Below are 20378 nucleotides of genomic sequence, written 5' to 3' on the forward strand. Positions count from 1 at the left end.
TAGAACTTATTGCGTACACCATCCTTACTGACTTTGGGGTCACCAGGTCAAAGGTCAAGTCACAGGGGCCAACGTTAACTTTTTGCATGAAGGCACTTTACTCGCGAACCACTGCATCCAGGACCTTCAAACTTCACATGCTGATAGTACTTATTGAGTACACCACCCCTACTGACATTGGGTTCACCAGGTCAAAGGTCAAGGTCACAGGGGCCAACATTAACTTCTTGCATGAAGGCACTTTACTCGCGAACCACTGCACCCAGGACCTTCAAACTTCACATGCTGATAGTACTTATTAAGTACACCACCCCTACTGATTTTGGGGTCACCAGGTCAAAGGTCAAGGTCACAGGGGCCAACGTTAACTTTTTGCATGAAGGCACTTTACTCATGAACCACTGGACCCAGGACCTTCAAACTTCACATGCTGATAGTACTTACTGAGTACACCACTCATACTGACTTTGGGGTCACCTGGTCAAAGGTCAAGGTCACAGGGGCCAACGTTAACTTTTTGCATGAAGGCACTTTACTTGCGAACCACTTCACCCAGGACCTTCAAACTTTACATGCTGATAGTATTTTATGAGTACACCAACCCTACTGACTTTGGGGTCACCAGTTCAAAGGTCAAGGTCACAGGGGCCGACGTTAACTTTTTGCATGAAGGCACTTTACTCGCGAGCCACTTCACCCAGGACCTTCAAACTTCACATGCTGATAGTACTTATTGAGTACACCACCCCTACTGACATTGGGGTCACCAGGTCAAAGGTCAAGGTCACCAGGTCAAAGGTCAAGGTGTTGCGGGGGCATTTGTCACCATTAGTGACAGCTCTTGTTTTCAATTATTTTATTTATTTATACTCCTATCTGCTAATGCCACAGTGAATTAGTATATTACAATAATGTCATTATCTTTAAAAAATCCTTGCGTGTATCAGTGCTATACACTGGGCACGTTAAAGAACCAGGCTGGACAAGCCTTATCTGATTTCTGATCTCTCTGTCACGGGGGCTTTATCTCACTCTGTCCCTCTAGTCAGATTGCTCTGTGTCTACTAGTAGAGGATGAATTATGCGCCCTGTGTGGCTGCATTTGAACTATGTAAATCGCCTTTGAACATGAAATTGATCTTGAAAAGGGCGCTATATAAATCTGGTATAATAATAATAATAATAATAATCTTAGTTGTTTCAGGTCAGCATTATCATGATATTTATAGGATACATACTGAGCTCTACGTCTGAATTCCTCATTGTATTATATATCGGGTCAATATCGTGTTTCTGAGCTATGTTTCTGAATTCCAGAGTGAAGTATATCATATTAATTAAGTCATTATCTTAGTTGCTTCAGGCCAATATCATAATGTTTCTGAAGGAACTTTCTGCGCATCATTTCCTCAGTGCCTTATTGAATTACTGGGAAATTATTTAATTTTGTGGGCACGAAATTTCATGTTTTTTGCTGAAAGGATTTTTTCATGGGATTATGAAGTTGTGGATTTCAGCTTTTTAACATAAAATTAATCAGAATTTTACATGTGCTTAGGGATTGCATTTTGTGGATTGTTTTAGCCACAAAATCCACAAAAAATTAGTCTTCCACAAATATTAACCTTTAGCCTGCTAAATTTATAAAATGGACTGGTCCATCTTTCAGTTTGGTCAATACCATTTATTATTCGAAGTGGTGTTCGCTGAAAATGTATTGACTGAATAGTGAACAGTGCAGACCATGATCAGCCTGCACATCCTTTGTTTAACCCTTAGCCAGCTAAATTTATAAAATGGACTGGTCCATCATTCAATTTGGGCAATGCCATAAATTTTATTATTCAAATGGGTGTTCACAGAAAATGTATGACTGAATAGCGAACAGTGCAGACCATGATCAGCCTGCACATTCTTTGTTTAACCCTTAGCCTTTGGCTGAATAGTGAACAGTGCAGACTATGATCAGCCTGCACATCCTTTGTTTAACCCTTAGCCAGCTAAATTTATAAAATGGACTGGTTCATCATTCAATTTGGGCAATGCCATAAATTTTATTATTCAAATGGGTGTTCACAGAAAATGTATGACTGAATAGCGAACAGTGCAGACCATGATCAGCCTGCACATTCTTTGTTTAACCCTTAGCCTTTGGCTGACTAGTGAACAGTGCAGACTATGATCAGCCTGCACATCCTTTGTTTAACCCTTAGCCAGCTAAATTTATAAAATGGACTGGTTCATCATTCAATTTGGGCAATGCCATAAATTTTATTATTCAAATGGGTGTTCACAGAAAATGTATGACTGAATAGCGAACAGTGCAGACCATGATCAGCCTGCACAGATGTGCAGGCTGGTCTTGGTCTGCACTGTTCGCGAAGGCAGAATCACTTGCCGCTAGCAGGCTAAAGGTTAACGATTTCACAGTATATCACAGTAATGTCATTATCCGGTTTGTTTCAGGTCAATATCACGATGTGTCTGAGGATACACACTGGGCACCATTCCTGAATGCCTCAGTAAATTATATCAATTCAAAGTACCCACAACCTTGGGATGAGGTAAATATAAACAACTTTTATCTAGAAGTTTTCACAGCGGTCTAATTGTTAAGTTGGTTACTTCTTAACCTTTAGCTTGCTAAATTTCTGAAATGGACTGGTCCATCATTTGATTTGGGCAATACCATTTATTATTCAATGGGGTGTTCATTGAAAATTTACTGACTGAATAGCAATCAGTGCAGACCATGATCAGCTTGCATATGTCCGTGCAGACTGATCTTGGTCTGCACTGGTCGCAAAGGCAAAATCACTTGCTGCCAGCACGCTAAAGGCTGACTTAGAGATCATTATCCATTTGTTTGAAACTTTAACCAGCTGTTAAACTAACTGCTGGTTAAATTATATTTCAAAATTTAAGTCTTTATGCGAAGCACTAGTTTGATGTTTTGATTTTAATGTACAGACTTTTTAGTGTTCCTACTCTTTAAATCATGCATTTTTTTACTAAGACTTCTAAAATGTCGAAATATAACCCAAAAAGTTAATCGACTGTTACCTTAATCATCTGGATCTAACTTTTTTTCCAGGAAGCAGACTCAAAAGTTATTCCGATCTGTTTTCAGCTTCCTTCAAGTTGTTTTGGGGCAATTTTCAGCAGAATAATAATGCAAAAGTTTTACTGCATGTATAGGCACACATGAAATCTCAACCTCTCTTATGTTAGTGGCACCTTATATAAATGAAAGATAATGCATGTGTCTTTAAAGGTCCATTACAAAGGGAAAGTGAGTTGGCAATTTTTTTCATAGCCAGTGCATAGACTTCTGCAAGACACTAAATAATGAAGATTGGCAGGTCAAAATTTACAGAAGGTACTTGGAACTCAAAGAAATTTATGTGTATTATGTTGAAATTTCAATGAATCGACAGAATGACCCCCCAGGTCTTTTTAACTTTCTTCATACTTCATAGAAAAATAATTGTACATATACTGCGATTTATTTCGAATTTCTACATACCAACTTTCATTTTCCAATAAAATGAAATAGTTTCTGTGCTTTTTAAAAGAAATTAAAATGTTCACTTTCCTTAGTATTGGACCTTTAATATGATTTTCCTTTAAATCAAAGAGATGAAAAAAAAAGTTATGGTTTTGTAATAATGTAATGCAAATATTGAAGTGCCCCGGATTTTGATCAACTTTTTACATGACCTGTTGTTATCATTATGAACCGGTTGTTCAGACGGTTATAAAATAATACTTGAACACTAATTTATTATGCCGAAACACTACTTTACACTTGGACACTAGTCAAAACTTGAACAAAGTGAACATTTACCTTTATTTTTCATAGTGTTTTAGGTATTCAAGATCTCCATACTCGTGCGAAGCATGTGGCAATTCACCATACATAAAATATGTATTCTGACCAGAAATATTTATCGGGCAGTCTACACATTAAACAAACAGTGATTGCCTTTATCTTTCCTGTCTTTTTCATAGTGTATCTGTTGAAATATTCCAGATTTTCCTTCCTGACATTAGGTCGAAGCCACATGATTCCGCGATATCCTAATCTTTCCAAGTGTTTACGCTTATTTCATTGTTATTCCATAAAGTCTGTTAAATATGTCGATTCCTTCGTAAACTATGGTATTGAACCTGTATTTTAGCCAAGTGTCAGTGTTTAAATCCACGTTTAAATCATTTTTAAAACATAAAAACATGTTATCAGGCTGGTAACATTGCCCGATCGGGCTTATGACACAGAAAGTAATATTTCTTGAAAAATAATGAAGATATTTCTTTCAAACTTGGTCCATTTGTTAAGCATAACAAATGATACAAATTAGAATAAAAATAACTTGGTTGCCTTCAGTTTTGGTAGAATTATTTCCCCTTTTCAGATTTTTATGACGCATAATCTTTGAAGTCCAAAAAAACAATGTTCTAATGCTAAGTTTAAAACAAAAAAGGGTTAAATGGCTTTCTAATGCTCTAAATTATTGCGCTAGTACATGAATGTAAACAATTTACTCTGCTTTCACTTACAACATTATAGAGAAATGTTAGTCCTAAAAAAATTGCTCATACATCTGCACTAGAAACAAAGTATTTACCCTAAATATATAGAATAAAGGTATTGGCGCACAAGTTTGGAGCACTAGAAAGCCACTGAACCCTTTTCTGTTTTAAACATTGCATTAAAACATAATATTTTTGGACTTCAAAAATTATGCATCATAAAAATCTGAAAAAGGGAAGTAATTCTAACTAAACTGAAGGCAACAAAGTTATTTCTATCTTGATAAGCATTATATGTAATGCTTAACAAATGGACCAAGTTTGAAAGAAATATCTTCATTATTTTTCAAGAAATATTACTTTTTGTGTCATAAGCCCGATCGGGCAATGTTACCAGCCTGGTTATTGGTTTTTACAAATCCTACTGTATACGCCATTTTATCTCTTGCATTGTGGGATAGTTACGGCCGAGTAAATCGCTTAGTCATCGATATTTCGAGAATATAACCTCTCTATTTTACCTATACAGTAGTTTGATAAAGGTTGTTACCGTAGTTACTACAATATTCAATGTTAAACTTAGTCAGTTGCATTTTTCATTAGATTTTAGCGGTCATTTTCTTGTCAGAATTAATACAGTTTTCTCTACCAATATTGGGTCACTACCCGTTTTGGGTAGCGGACATTCTACCAATCTTCGGTCAGCACTACCAAGTCCGGGTAGCAGCTACCCACTTTTGGTCAGTCTACCACTGCTTAGTATATAAGCTGCCCACTTTTTGGTCACCAGTCAGTCTAGCTTTCGAACCGCTTGAGCATACATCCTACGCTGTTATTCCCTGTTTTATCACGAATAATTTAGATGTAAGCAAAATAAATTCACGAAGTAAAGAGCCGTTGAAGTAAATTGCTTAGACCTGGGATCATTGTTATTTTAACTTATTTCTACAGACTTTTACAACATTTTGATATATTTTTAAAGAAACAGTGCTTCAAATTGTTATTTGTGTACAGTAAACTCTGGTATTATTGTCACAACGGTTATTATACTGTTATAGAAACTACGCGTTTTGTGAAATGCTGTTATGCAACTACACGGAGATCTTGAAATACGCTCATTATATTTATTAGGTCTAGTCAATGTATTCTTATCAACGTTATACAATTCATAGAAAGTCGTATTTTATGAATTAATAGACTAACCTGAGGTTAACAGAATCCAGTTATTGTTCTCTATAGATTTACCTAATCTATAAAATAAAAGTTAATTGAATTGTTACATCTGTGTTGTTGAATATTTATGCAGATATTAACCAAGGTTATGGAAAGCCAACATTGTTCTCTGTTGTTTCCTGTGCCTAGAAGAAATAACTTAACAGGTCGGCAAAATTAATAAACCTTAGTACTACTGTGTTTACCAGTACCAACTACCGTACTTACTCTTACTTAGATCAAGTCAGCTACCGTATTTAACTGAATTGGATTCAGCCAACTACCGTATATGCCCAAGTCAGATTCAGTCTACTACCGTACTTACTCTTACTTAGATCAAGCCAGCTACCATATTTAACTAAATTGGATTCAACTGACTACCGTATTTACTCTAAGCTATATTCAGCCCACTACCGTGCGAACTGTAACTCGGATTTAGTCCAGCTACCGTACTACCCCTATGAAAGGTACACCTGCATAATTTACAAAGATCGTTTGACAGATAGCCTGTTTGTTCATAGCCAGTATTAGGAGACCTCTACCCCCTGGATCGTAACAATATGTTTAGATTCCATCTCACTGTTCAGAGAAAATAATCAGTAATGTAATCCTAAAAATGGTTTTAAAATGAAATAGGAAGTTATAAGAAATCTTAAATTCTCATCTTAGTGTTTCTTTGGAAACAATATTGTAAAAAACTACAGTGGGATATTATTAATGCTATGATTGGTTGAAGTTTAACAGGCGGAGTTAACCATGGATTTATTGATAATTTACGTCTAGTGTATTATGCTTTTAAGTAAACAGATAACAACAGTCTGAAAAACTCGGCGCTGCCGACTTTACAACGACAATATCGCCCGAATCTGTAGTATTATCCTTGGTGTCATTGGAAAAAAATGTCTTAGGCTGATCTTCACTTTGTTGTCGACAGTGACTTTCGCCAATTGATCCAAATTAGCGCCAGATTTTGTAAATTGTCGCATTTGGCGCCATTGTCGGCCGACAGCGCGACCTCTGCTTCCTACTCAGATCTGTAAGATTGGCTAAAGAAAAATTTCTGATCTTAATATTTCTTTCTACTAAGATGCTTTATGAATATAGATCCAGAATTTTACCGTTGATATTTGTTTTGACAGGCTACAGAGAAGTTGGTTGTGTTTATATTTGGTGTAGTATCACACCAAGTGGCGGATATATTGTGGCACAGTCTGGGAATAGATCAGGGTTTTTTACAAGCAATGGCAAATGTAAGTGGTATAATTATATAGAAAAACTTTATGTAATGTGCTATATAAACAATAATTCTGTCATCAGGTTTGACTGGTTCTTACACATTTTATAAATTTTGCATGAGAGGTGAGCACAGTTTTAACAGTCCATTTAATAATAAATATGTTGAGTTGCTTCATGTGCAGTAAAGGTGCACAGAGCTTTTCTGGGTCATCAAACGTTTTCAAGTATTCAAAAGCACAGACTCTGTTTATCAACAGTTGTAGCAGAAGTGAAAATAAATCTGGCCAAGACCACAAGAATCCCAAAAGTCTGCATGGATACACAACCCATCAATGCTTGAGCTAGTGGTGTTTCACTACAGGCAGTTGTAGATTTAAATACAAATGTTGTGAAAATATTGTGGCAAAAGTGTTCGAATATTATAACATGGTATAGGAAAAGATTAGAAGCCTGTTAAAGTGAAGAAAAATATATGTCGTTAACATAGTCTGAGAATAGACATTTACTTTAAGCAATGGTAAATGTAAATAGTCCAAAAAGCCAGTTACAGATGTTAATGGTTAACCTTTTGAGTTACACTCTGTATGTTACAGGCACTTGTGAAATCAAGCGGTTAGCATACTGTAGCTGGATTAGAAAAGATTTCAATTTTTCATGTGAGGAAACTATCCAGCTGGCTTACGGATATGGCACGGCAATTGTCCAATAATTACGTGAACCCAGGTTCCCTGTCGAAAAACTTAGGTTTTTCGAACGTAAAACCAGGTTTTCCAAATACTAACCTATATTTTCAAGTGAAAACATAGAATAACGCCATAAACCATAGTTCATGCTCGTAAACATAGGTTCACACTTGTAAACCCAAGCTCACGGTCAGTGGTTCTACACAGGTATCTGTCAATGCCTGAAGCCATGATAGGAGGTGCACCTGGGGTCTTCCTTCACCATAACATGCTGGATTGTGGCAATATGACTTAAATTGTGTTGGTGAGACATTTAACGACAAAAACAAAAATATCCCAGATTTCTGTGCTGTTATGTAAAAAAGCAGTATTGTTAACAAATAGGCTTCTCAAATGCTGAAAATGTCACCATATAACCTTGGTATAGGTCTGACTATAAACCGAACAAAAAAACAAGGCAATGGAAATTATAAATACATGTATGTGTTTGATCACATTCTTTGAAAAGACTAGAGTTTCGTACAAGAAAGTAGGCCAGTGTAAGATGTTTTAGCCCATGTTTGGGAATAGATATTACTTAGATCACTTAACATGATAGCATATATGAATTATAGACTCAGTCATTTAAAATACAGTATTGTGAAATAAGTGTAGGTTTCTGTCAAATATTGAGGACCATGCATGGATGAATGGTTCAGGAGGTGAGTCATGATCATTGTGTTCCTTGCAGATGTTGGTTTGAAACCACATATTGGTTGTAGAATTCTTCCATGTTTGGAACTATCCAGCTGGCTTGAAGAAGGCCTGTAGTTTTATCTAGAAGTCCATCCTTGCCTTAAATAATGTGCAGAGGGTTACCTTGGACCCAGACCCTGGACCAAACTTTTGTCTTTTTAACTGAAAAGCCTACAAAAAAACAAAAAGTATAATAATTAGTACCGTTAAATTTAATGTGACATTTCATATCTAATTTCTATTTTTAGATCAATTTTCACGGTAAATTTGATGACTGAAAACCCTACAAAGAAACAAAGAGTATAATAATTAGTACCTTTAAATTTAATGTGATATTTCATATCTCATTCCTATTTTTAGATCAATTTTCATGGTAAATTTGATGAAGCTCATCCAGTGGGAGACTTTGGTAAGTCTAATATACATAAGGAAGTCATTTTCCTGCAAGATTTGGTAGCACAATTTTATGCTTAAATGATATTAAATGAATGGGGATTAATTCAAGCTTAGACAATGGGGAAGGTTAGGGTAAAAGGATGTTTCACTTTTTTTTTATATCAATGTCAGTTGTTTCTATGTACTCTTTAAAGTGTTTTTTTTTTCAAAAACACCAATAATTATTCATATCAAACTTAAGGTTATTATAACTTAAGTCAATACTATAAAAAAATCTAGATTGCTATTCATTGTTTTAAATATTATTGTGTTCTAATACAAATATTTATTTCAGGTGGAGATATCCTGACAGAATATGAAATGAACACAAGCTACATTCCACTGGAAGAAGGCTGGTAAGTTTCTGGTAAGAGGTGGCAAGAGCTTTTGCCATGTTGAAAGGGATATTCTGGAAATTCCATTTAAGCCGGTGCTAGAAGGTGTGAGGGATGTTGCACATTTCCTTACCTCTCATGAACAGACTGGATCAAACTGAGTCTGCTATTATGTTACTTGGTTGCCTTCTATGCTTTCAAAGGATCTTTTCACAGATTTTATTATCTTGATAGTTCCTGATTTTTGCAATATTTATCATTGTTGGAAAAAATGGCAGTCATTTTAGAAGTCAAAATTCTAGTTATCTAATAGAGATAGTTAACAAAATCAGAAAAAAATCATGTCGGCAGAAAATCATGATTAGATTAAAGACACAGTCATCCTACCATGATTATGATTTGTTTGTACTATTGTTTTCTACAGACTATAATGGGGCTCACTTGCAAATTAATGTTATTCTATTTTAAATGAAATAAAAAGCACTTTCATTTGTTCATTATAGTTAAAGATATACTATACACATCTTTCAGCAAAACATTTTATCATTAGATATTAACTTAAAGGGCAAGGAATGCCTGACAATAAGTTAATTTTATATCATTCTTAATGACTCTCAACAAAATATTAAATTGTCAGTACAAATCTTTGAGAAGTATAATAGAATTGTTTTTATATTTATATTGTTCATGAGACAAAGCATTAGATTTATGCTGATGCTGAAAAATCTTAATCTTGTTTGGGCAACCATTATAGAAAAGTAAATTTTTAAAATTGCTTCCAGTGAAAACTGAACTTGTACGAAGGGCTTGAAAAGATCATAAATGTGTAAATAATCATCTTTAAATATTAGGACATATCTATGTCTTCACCAAAATCAGATTGACCACCTTTAAAACCCAACAAAAACAAAGTACTGGAACCATATCAACTTGAAGCACTTCAGACAATATTGATTTATGATTTTGATTTAAGAAATAATGTATAGAAAACATTATTTCGATTCTAATATTATCTAAAACAGTAGAAAAACATAGTAGCGCTCTTTCTTGGTCGCAACAGAAACATTGACTTCATTGCACGTTAACGTGACGTCATTTAAGCGTTAGCATGTTTTAACAGAAACAAGCATATTAGAATGAGGGTTAATAACCATTATTACTTTTTAAGAAAAATATTTTGGTATTGCAATGTACATCTTTACACAGGTCCCTTTTCTTTACATAAACCTGTCTTAGTAATCTGAGTGGTATTACACATTTCCATTAATTATAGAATTAAGCCGGTGCTAGGGGGCATGAGGGGTGTAGCATATTTCATTACCTCTCATGAACAGACTCAGTCAAACCGAGTCTGCTATTATTTTGCTTTGTTGCATTCTATGCTTCCAAAGGATCTTCTAACTGATTTTATTAATTAACTATCACAGCAGCAGTCTTTAAGTGCCATGTGATAGCCGTAAAAAGTCTCCCCAAACTTGGACTCGGTGTTGTTAGCTCACCAGAGCCAAAGGCTCAGGGTGAGCTATTCTGATCAGCCGTCGTCCGTAAACTTTTACTTTAAACGACATCTCCTCATAAATCGCTAGGCCAATTTCATTCAAACTTCACAGGAATGTTCCTTGGGTGAAGCTCTACAAAAATTATTCAAAGAATTGAATTCCATGCAGAACTCTGGTTGCCATGGCAACAGAAAGAAAATACTTTAAAAATCTTCTTCTCAAAAACCAGAAGCCCTAGAGCTTAGATATTTGGGGTGAAGCATTGCCTAGTGGACCTCTACCAGATTTGTTCAAATCATGACCCCGATATTAAAACTGACCCCGCCCCAGGGGTCACTTGATTTTACATAGAAAAATCTTAAAAAATCTTCTTCTCAAAAACCAGAAGTCCTAGAGCTTAGATACTTGACATGTAGCATTGCCTAGTGGACCTCTACTAAAATTTTTCAAATCTTGACCCTGGGGTCACAGTTGACCCCGCCCCAGGGGTCACTTGATTTTACATAGGAAAATCTTCAAAAATTTTCTAAAAATAAACCAGAAGGCCTAGAGCTTAGATATTTCACATGTAGCATTGCCTAGTAGACTTCTACAAAATTTGTTCAAATCATGACCCCCGGGGTCAAAATTGACCCCGCCCCAGGGATCACTTGATTTTACATAGGAAAATCGTCAAAATTTTTTAAAAAATAAACCAGAAGGCCTAGAGCTTAGATATTTCACGTGTAGTATTGCCTAGTGGACCTCTACAAAATTTGTTCAATCATGACCCCCGGGGTCAAAATTGACCCAGCCCCAGGGGTCACTTGATTTTACATAGGAAAATTTTCAAAAATTTTCTAAAAATAAACCAGAAGGCCTAGATCTTAGATATTTGATATGTAGTATTGCCTAGTAGACTTCTACAAAACCTGTTCAAATCATGACTGCCGGGGTCAAATTGACCCCGCCCCATGGGGTTACTTGATTGTACATAGAAAAATCTTAAAATTTTCTAAAAATAAACCAGAAGGCCTAGATCTTAGATATTTGACATGTAGCATTGCCTAATGGACCCTACAAAATTTGTTCAAATCATGACCCCCAGGGTCAAAATTGACCCAGCCCCAGGGGTCACTTGATTTTACATAGGAAAATCTTCAAAAATTTTCTAAAAATAAACCAGAAGGCCTAGACTTTGATATTTCACATGTAGCATTGCCTAGTGGACCTCTACAAAATTTGTTCAAATCATGACCCCCGGGGTCAATTTGACCCTGCCCCATGGGGTTACTTGATTGTACATAGAAAAATCTCAAAATTTTCTAAAAATAAACCAGAAGGCCTAGAGTTTAGATATTTCACATGTAGCATTGCCTAGTGGACTTTTACAAAAGTTGTTCAAATCTTGACCTCCCAGGGTCAAATTGACCCAGCCCCAGGGATTACCTGATTGTACATAGGGAAATCTTCATAAATTTGCTAAAAATAAACCAGAAGGCTTAGGTCTTAGATATTTGATATGTAACATTTCCTAGTACATTTCTACAAACTTTGTTCAAATCATGAGCCCCGTGGTTTAAAATTGGCCCCGCCCCAGGGGTTACTTGATTGTACAACGGAAAATCTTCCAAAAAATTTCTAAAAATCATCAGTTTGACATTTGAAACATGTAGCTCATATTACTCTGGTGAGCGATCCAGGGTCATCATGACCCTCCTGTTATATTTACCGGTCCTTTGGGATCATGGAGTACACTCAGTTATACTCTGATAAAATTTTGCTGAGGCTGGTGTGAGGGGGCATGAGGTGTGTTGCACTTTTCATTACCTGTCTTGAACAGACTCGGTCAAACCCAGTCTGCTATTATTTTGTATCTACTAACTGATTTTATTATTTATTGTACATGTATTTTGTGACTGTTTAGGAAATAAAATTCTTAAAAATAAAGATGATTTTAAATTTTCTTTTTTGAAGGTATATTCCAACAGATGACCTGTATAATATTTACAACTTTTTTAATGGAACCCAAACAAAAATATCTAAGGAGGTGATTTTGGCTTGTTCGGGTGAAATATACTTAGAAAGGTATTTCTTGTAGAAATGCATGCAGGATAACATGAAATGAGTGTGGCACAAAAAATTCACACTGCTTTTCAATTTGACTTCATGTAATTTGTTGTACCTTCCAAAGAACGAAGTTGTAAGGGGGTATACTGGTTTCAGGTTGTCTGTCTGTCCATCTGTCTGTCTGTCTGTACATAGACACGATCTTGAGCGCACCAACTCTCCTTATCCCCTTGACACAATTTAATGAAACTTCACACAAGTGATCAGTAAGAACAGTAGTTGTGCATAATGCATGTTTGGTTCCTTCAGAAAATTTTTTTTTGCAGAGTTACGGGACTTTGTTTCTCGTTACTATGCTATATACATAGAGTCTGCATATGCAATCTTGTGCGCGTCTAATCTCCCGAACCATTGCACACAATTTAATGAAACTTCACACAAGTTATTAGTACCAACCCTAGTTGTGCATGGTGCATGTTACGTTCTTTTAGATAAATATTCTGCAGAGTGATGGGACTTTGGTTTTTGTTACTATGCTATATACATAGAGTCTGCATATGCAATCTTGTGCGCGTCTAATCTCCCTAACCATTGCACACAATTTAATGAAACTTCATCCAAGTAATCAGTACCGACCTTACTTGTGCATGGTGCGTGTTAGGTTCTTTCAGAAAAATATTCTGAAGAGTGATGGGACTTTGGTTTTTGTTACTATACTATATACATAGAGTCTGCATATGCAATCTTGTACATGCCAAATCTCCTGAATCTTTGCACACAATTTAATGAAACTTCACACCAGTGATCAGTACCAACCCTTGTTATGCATGGTGCATGTTTATGTTCTTTCAGAAAAAAATCTTCAGCATAATTGACTTTGTTTTTTGTTACTTTACACTGTGTACGGCAAATTGTAATGTACTTTGTCAGTGTGGGTGTGGGGTACATTCATCACCTTCAGTGATAGCGCTAGTTTCTTATATTTATGGCCTATTAGACGGTGTATTCCAAATAAAAACTGGTGTTTGTGAGATAATCTTTTTTCACATTGCTTGTCGCACAAAGTTAATGGACTGATTTATTTAGTAAGCTATATATAACAGGCCAGGTATAAAATCTATATAAAACAGAAAAAAAGAACTGAATGTTGAAAAAGATTAATCGACTGTGCTCATTTAGTTGTGGGAGGAATTTGTTTAAACCCCATGCTTGGTATTGAGATATATATAAAATCTCAGAAGAACATCACTGTTAGACATATCGAGGGTTGAACGCAATACTGTAGTTACTCCTATTAAATAAAAAAGGACTTACGACAGTATTGCGTTCAACCCTCGAATTATCTCAACCATAATTATGTGGAATTTCCTTATCCGAAACACACAGTTACTGTTACAGTAGTAGATTTACTTTATAAAATATTGTCAGAAGGAATTTTGAATTAAGAATGGAATTAACCTACAATTCAAAAAAGTTTGTAAACAGTATTAAATAGAATTGTTACATCTGGCTTCACCTGCAAGGACTTATACAGCTATGAATTTTTTGTGTCACATAATATTTTAACAAAAACAGTAAACCAATAAATATCTTTGACTACAATAGAAAATATTAAGCTTGTGAAATTTTGAAGAAAGATTTATCTAAATGTAACAGTTTTTTTGATAGAAGAGGATGAAAATAAATTACTATAAATATTTATTGGTTTGCTCTTATTGAAATGCATGCATTTGATATAATTGCTGATGGCAGAAATATTGTATAATTACTTAGTATATTGTAGAGGTTAATATGTGTATGTATATTCAGGTATGTTTTGGAAAATTGGGGCATTTAAGAGGTACTTTAATGACAGTTGTAATTTATTATATCATATTATGTTAGTTTTTAAAGATTTTAAGTGGTAAATGTTTTTTTTAATTCTGAATCATGACTGTCAGTACTGTAAATAAGTTAGTGTTGTAAATGTTGATACTTGAAAGTTCAGACATTCTGGAATATTTCAGGAAATCTTACACATACCTGTAAACATACACATATTTAACCTTAACATCTTTTAGAACATTTTCATTTATGACTTATTGTAATAAATTTGACATATACTTCTAACAGGTATATTCCTACTGATGACTTATTCAATATATACTCCAATTATTATGGAACAAACTCGAAGATGCCAAAAGATATCATACAAGAATGCACAATGGTTTTGTTTCTTGGACGGTGAAAATTATATGTTTTATTCACCCATTAAAACAACGACATACCTGAACTTTCTACTTAACTTGCCTTTTCCACATTTTAAAATTGCATAATTGCCATTTACTCTATATACATAATACATATACATAATTCCCTAGTTTTACACAGTCATGCCATACACATCACTTGAAATTCCCTAGTTTTACACAGTCATGCTATACACATCAGTTGAAATTCCCTAGTTTTACACAGTCATGCTATACACATCACTTGAAATTCCCTAGTTTTACACAGTCATGCCATACACATCAGTTGAAATTCCCTAGTTTTACACAGTCATGCTATACACATCACTTGAAATTCCCTAGTTTTACACAGTCATGCCATACACATCAGTTGAAATTCCCTAGTTTTACACAGTCATGCCATACACATCTGTTGAAATTCCCTAGTTTTACACAGTCATGCCATACACATCTGTTGAAATTCCCTAGTTTTACATGCAGTCATGCCATACACATCACTTGAAATTCCCTAGTTTTACACAGTCATGCCATACACATCACTTGAAATTCCCTAGTTTTACACAGTCATGCCATACACATCACTTGAAATTCCCTAGTTTTACACAGTCATGCAATACACATCACTTGAAATTCCCTAGTTTTACACAGTCATGCTATACACAGTACTTGAATTTCCAAGTTTTACATGCAGTCATGCCATGCACAACACTTAATTTCCTAGATTTACATGCAGTTATGTCATACACAGCATTGAATTTCCTAGTTTTACACATCCATTCCAGCAATATACAGCCATTCCTACTTTTTTAGCTCACCTGAGGACTATTTGCTTGGGGCGAGGTAATGGGATCATTCAGTGTTTGTATATGTCGGTTCATCCATCGTCCATCCTCACTTTCTTTCAAAGGACATGTCATCTGAAATGATGTGATGGAAGTTGATGAAACTTGAACTTGGACGGTAGGTTAAAGGTCAAAGTCTGTCCTTTGTATTTTGTGTCCAGGGCACAGCTTTCAAAACTGTTCAAGGTTTTGACTTTAATCTTGGAATAAAGTTGTGTGGTGATGAAGTGAGAGGAGTGCAACAATCCACATTACTAACCCCCCCCCCCCCTCCAAACACACACACATCAACTCCCTTCCCCCACCTTCCCACAAAAGAAAAAAGTCAATTTTTCAGATATAACAGCAGTTTTTCTGCAAAAACAAATATTGTGGTCCACTGTTTAAAGTTAGATTTTTTGGTGTTAATTGCATAACTTTCAAGTCTTTTCATATATTTAGTAAGTTTGCTGTTATCTGCCCTTGTTACGATTTAGATGTTTTGATTTGTGTAATGAAGACCTTTGAATGTCAATGTAATGACTTCTGAATATATTGATAAATGTTGTAGAATTAATATTTACTTTCACATAACTTTTTTCCATCATCTATTTACAGACTTGCTGAGGCAATTGGGGCCAAAGAGGTATCTTCTTCGCTTTTTAGCTCACCTGAGCACAAAGTGCTCAGGGTGAGCTTTTGTGATAGCTCATCGTCCGGCGTCCGGTCGCCGTCTGTCTACACTTCTCTTTAAACAACATCTCCCCCTAAATCACCAGGCCAATTTTGATGAAACTTCACAGGGATGTTTCTTGGATGGTCTTCTTTAAAAAATGTTCAAAGAATTGAATTCCAACCGAAAGGAAAAACTTAAAAAATCTTCTTGTCCAAAACCGCAAGGCGTAGAACCTCGATATTTGGCATGTGACATCATGTAATGGTCCTCTACCAAGTCTGTTCAAATTATGCCCCTGGGATGAAAAGAGGCCCCACCCCGGGGGTCCCAAGTTTTACATTGACTTATATAGAATTTTTTTTTAAAAACCTTCTTATCTGAAACCACAGGACCTAGGCTTTTGATATTTGGTATGTAGCATTGCCTTATGGTCCTCTACCAAGATTGTTCAAATTATTACCCTGGGGTGAAAAGAGGCCCCGCCCCGGGGGTTCCAAATTTTACATAGACTTATATAGGGAAAGAACTTTAAAAATATTCTTGTCTGAAAGTTCAAGGCCTAGGCTTTTGATATTTGGTATTTTGCATTGCCTAGTGGTCCTCTACCAAAATTATTCAAATTATGCCCCTGGGTTTAAAAGAGGCCCTTCCCTGGGGGTCCCAAGTTTTACATAGACTTATATAGGAAAAATCTTTAAAAATCTTCTTGTCTTAAAGTTCAAGGCCTAGACCTTTGATATTTAGTATGTTCCATTGCCTAGTGGTTCTCTAACAAGACTGTTCAAATTATTTCCCTGGGGTGAGGCCCGGCCCCAGGGGTCACTTGTTATATGAGTTATATAGGAAAAAATATCTGATCATGTTTCCTAGACTGTTTAATTATAATTACCTGATGACCCCAGGTAGGGGTCACTTGACTGTGACCATGACCTACTTACCTACTTTCTTGTTTTTTAAGATACAGCCTTGAAATTTGGATGACCTATACAGTTTTGCACACCAATCTTAAAACTGACTTTCAGTGACCATGAATGTGACCTTCTGACCTACTTTCTTAATATTTTAGCATCAGTTTGACATTAGAAACATGTAGCTTATATTACTCAGGTGAGCGATCCAGGGTCATCATGACCCTCTTGTTGTATGTAAGCTGGTATCTTAGTAACCACTTGTGGGAATGGATTAAAACTTGACTCACTTATTCACTGTATTAAATTGACTTGCATTGCACAGGTTCTGTAACTCAATTTTGCTCCTTTTCAAAATTATGCATCTTTTTCAACTTACAATTTTGTTGTTAAGTTTTTGTATGTAAACTGGTATCTCAGTACCCACTAATGGGAATGGATTGAAACTTCACATACTTGTTCACTGTCATGATCTGACATGCATAGCACAAGTTCCATAACTCTACTTTGCATTTTTACAAAATGATGCCCCTTTTTCGACTTTTATATTCATTCAGTTGACAAGGCTGTTGAATAGTCGAGCATTGCTGTCCCCCGACAGCTCTTGTTTTACAGGTGGGAGTGATTATATTAACATGACAGCCTACTATAAAGTTTTTAGGCAGCACTCGATGTACATTTGTTAAACACTTCTGTGTCAAATAAGTGTAAGTGAGAGATTGAAAGAATGTAAGGCAGGAGAGAAATGGTCTCAAACTATTACCATGAATAACGAAACAAGAAACAATTTTAATCTTGCCTGGGTAAAATTTGTTTAACTTTAAAATTGTGTTCATGTTTCAGTTTTAAGTGCAATGGCTACACTATGATAAATGATCTTGCCAACTGTGTTTGCGTTTAGCTTAATTAACATTGTAAATGTGTTGTTACAGTTGTTTAAAGAATATGCCGACCAGAGCCCATTCATGGTGGACCAGTTTGAGCGATATTTCATTGGTGGGGTTGATGATATGGCAGGCTGGACTCATAGAATTTGGCAGGAGACTATTACCATGATTGAAAAAGGGACAGGGTGAGAATGATTTGAGCCGTGCCATGGGAAAACCAATATAATGGCTTTGCGACCAGCATGGATCCAGACCAGCCTGCGCATCCACGCAGTCTGGTCAGGATCCATGCTGTTCGCTAACAGTTTCTCTAATTCCAATAGGCTTTGAAAGCAGACAGCATGGATCCTGACCAGACTGGTCTGGATCCATGCTGGTCACAAAGCCACTATGTTGGTTTTCCCATGGCACGGCTCATATTTTCTTTTATTTAAACATGATTATTTCCCCTACGATATTCATGTAAATAAACTTAATCACATCAGTGTACCCTACCCATCATTAGGTTCTAGGTTCAAGACAGTGATTCTAGTCTATCTGAATATTAGGTTTTGATCAACTTTGATAAATAAATGAAAAGAGAGCTAGGGGTTAAGATTATGAGAACATACAGTTTAGGTTGGAAAGTAAACATTTTAGTTTGGCCTTTACCAGATGTTCCAAATGCTTTAAACATACATTTGTAAATTGTAAGCATTTCAGTTTCAGCCAGAAAATGGTCTTGATTTTTCATGTGTTTTTGATGTGCCTTCATACGCATGTCTGTTTTGTTCTAGGCTAGAACTCATAATATTATGTAAACTTTAAAAATTTTGTTCTGTGTTCATGTCCATTTCTTCATACTTAAATATGTATGCTTACGCTGCTGGCTCAGTAACAATATGGTGGCCATACTTGATTAAAGACGGTTAATTCTGTGAAATCGTTGATGAATTTTCAATGAACAAGACCTTCACAGTATCAAATTTTCATATTTTTGCAGGATTGTGCAAACTTGGTTGATAAGTTTAAAATACAGCATAGTCCAAGCTTTGAATGCATTGAAAATGCATCCTGTTTAGTAATTGCTATATTTTGTTGTTTTGTGATCATCTGTTATATATATTCTCCCATTTTGAAAGCAGAGGGATATTGTTTTGGTCTTGTCTTTCTGGATGTTCATTCATATATGAGTGTTTGCATCTGTGTGAGATTGAAAATTCTTATAATTCAAAAATTATTTGAGCCAGAATCACCAAATGTCACACATTTATTAATTAGCACATGACCTTTGCTCACATTTTGTATTACCCCCCTTGACCTAGTAAAGTAGAGTTTTTCCCCTTGATTTTGAAAAAAATATTGAAAATGCTTATAATTCAAAAAGCATTTCAGTTAGAATCACCAAACTCCATATAATTGTTAATGAGCACATTATCAACCTTGACCCAGTAAAAGAAGTGTTTTTCCTCTTGATTTGATAAAACACATGAAAATGTTTATAGTACAAACTACTGATTTTTGACTTATCTAAGTAACCTATTGATGGATCTTCATGAAACATTACACAAATGTAGATCACTATTGGTGCAATTTGGTCATGATCACTTCATAACCAGAGTTATTGCCCTTTAATTGTTTTACAAACCATAAATTCCCATATAACATTGATGTATCTTCATGACATTTAACATAAATATAGATCACTATGGGTGGTGGTGCATCTTTCATCAGGATCTCTTCAGTTAATACAGAGTTATTGCCCTTTAATTGTTTTTTAAATCCATAAATTCCAACAAAGTAACCAATTGATACATCTTCGTGAAACTTAATACAAATAGATATCACTGTACAGCAGAGCTTTACCCCTTGAATTTGTAAAAAGATAGGAACCAGTGAGTGAACAAACTGTTGCACAGCACTTCTGTATATAACTTATGTATCTGGAAATTAAATATCAAAATATAGTCCCTTCATTCATGAAACAACTTATTCGATGGGGGATATAAATTCATTGAATTTGCTTGTAAAACTTAGCAAACATGGAAATGTCATGATACATTTCTATGAACTGTTTAATCTAGTTGAATTGTAGTGGTCATTGATGGGTTTCAAATGCACCAGCTTTACTGTAATCAATATCACATGACTTCTTTTTGTTT

At 35.4% G+C, this 20378-nt stretch overlaps 1 protein-coding gene across 1 annotated transcript in view; it reads left to right on the plus strand.

Moving 5' to 3' along the window:
- Nucleotides 1–20378, plus strand: part of LOC123554349 (phosphatidylinositol-glycan-specific phospholipase D-like) — an 87400-nt gene that overhangs the window by 14837 nt on the left and 52185 nt on the right. Inside the window, exons 4-11 of the mRNA XM_053539679.1 lie at nucleotides 2467–2564; nucleotides 6885–6995; nucleotides 8760–8808; nucleotides 9130–9190; nucleotides 12625–12735; nucleotides 14830–14940; nucleotides 16385–16412; nucleotides 18283–18422. Of these exons, the coding sequence (XP_053395654.1) occupies nucleotides 2467–2564; nucleotides 6885–6995; nucleotides 8760–8808; nucleotides 9130–9190; nucleotides 12625–12735; nucleotides 14830–14940; nucleotides 16385–16412; nucleotides 18283–18422 (709 nt within the window). The remainder of the gene's footprint in view (nucleotides 1–2466; nucleotides 2565–6884; nucleotides 6996–8759; nucleotides 8809–9129; nucleotides 9191–12624; nucleotides 12736–14829; nucleotides 14941–16384; nucleotides 16413–18282; nucleotides 18423–20378) is intronic.

The sequence above is a fragment of the Mercenaria mercenaria genome, chromosome 3 (assembly GCF_021730395.1).
Source record: "Mercenaria mercenaria strain notata chromosome 3, MADL_Memer_1, whole genome shotgun sequence".
NCBI lineage: Eukaryota > Metazoa > Mollusca > Bivalvia > Venerida > Veneridae > Mercenaria > Mercenaria mercenaria.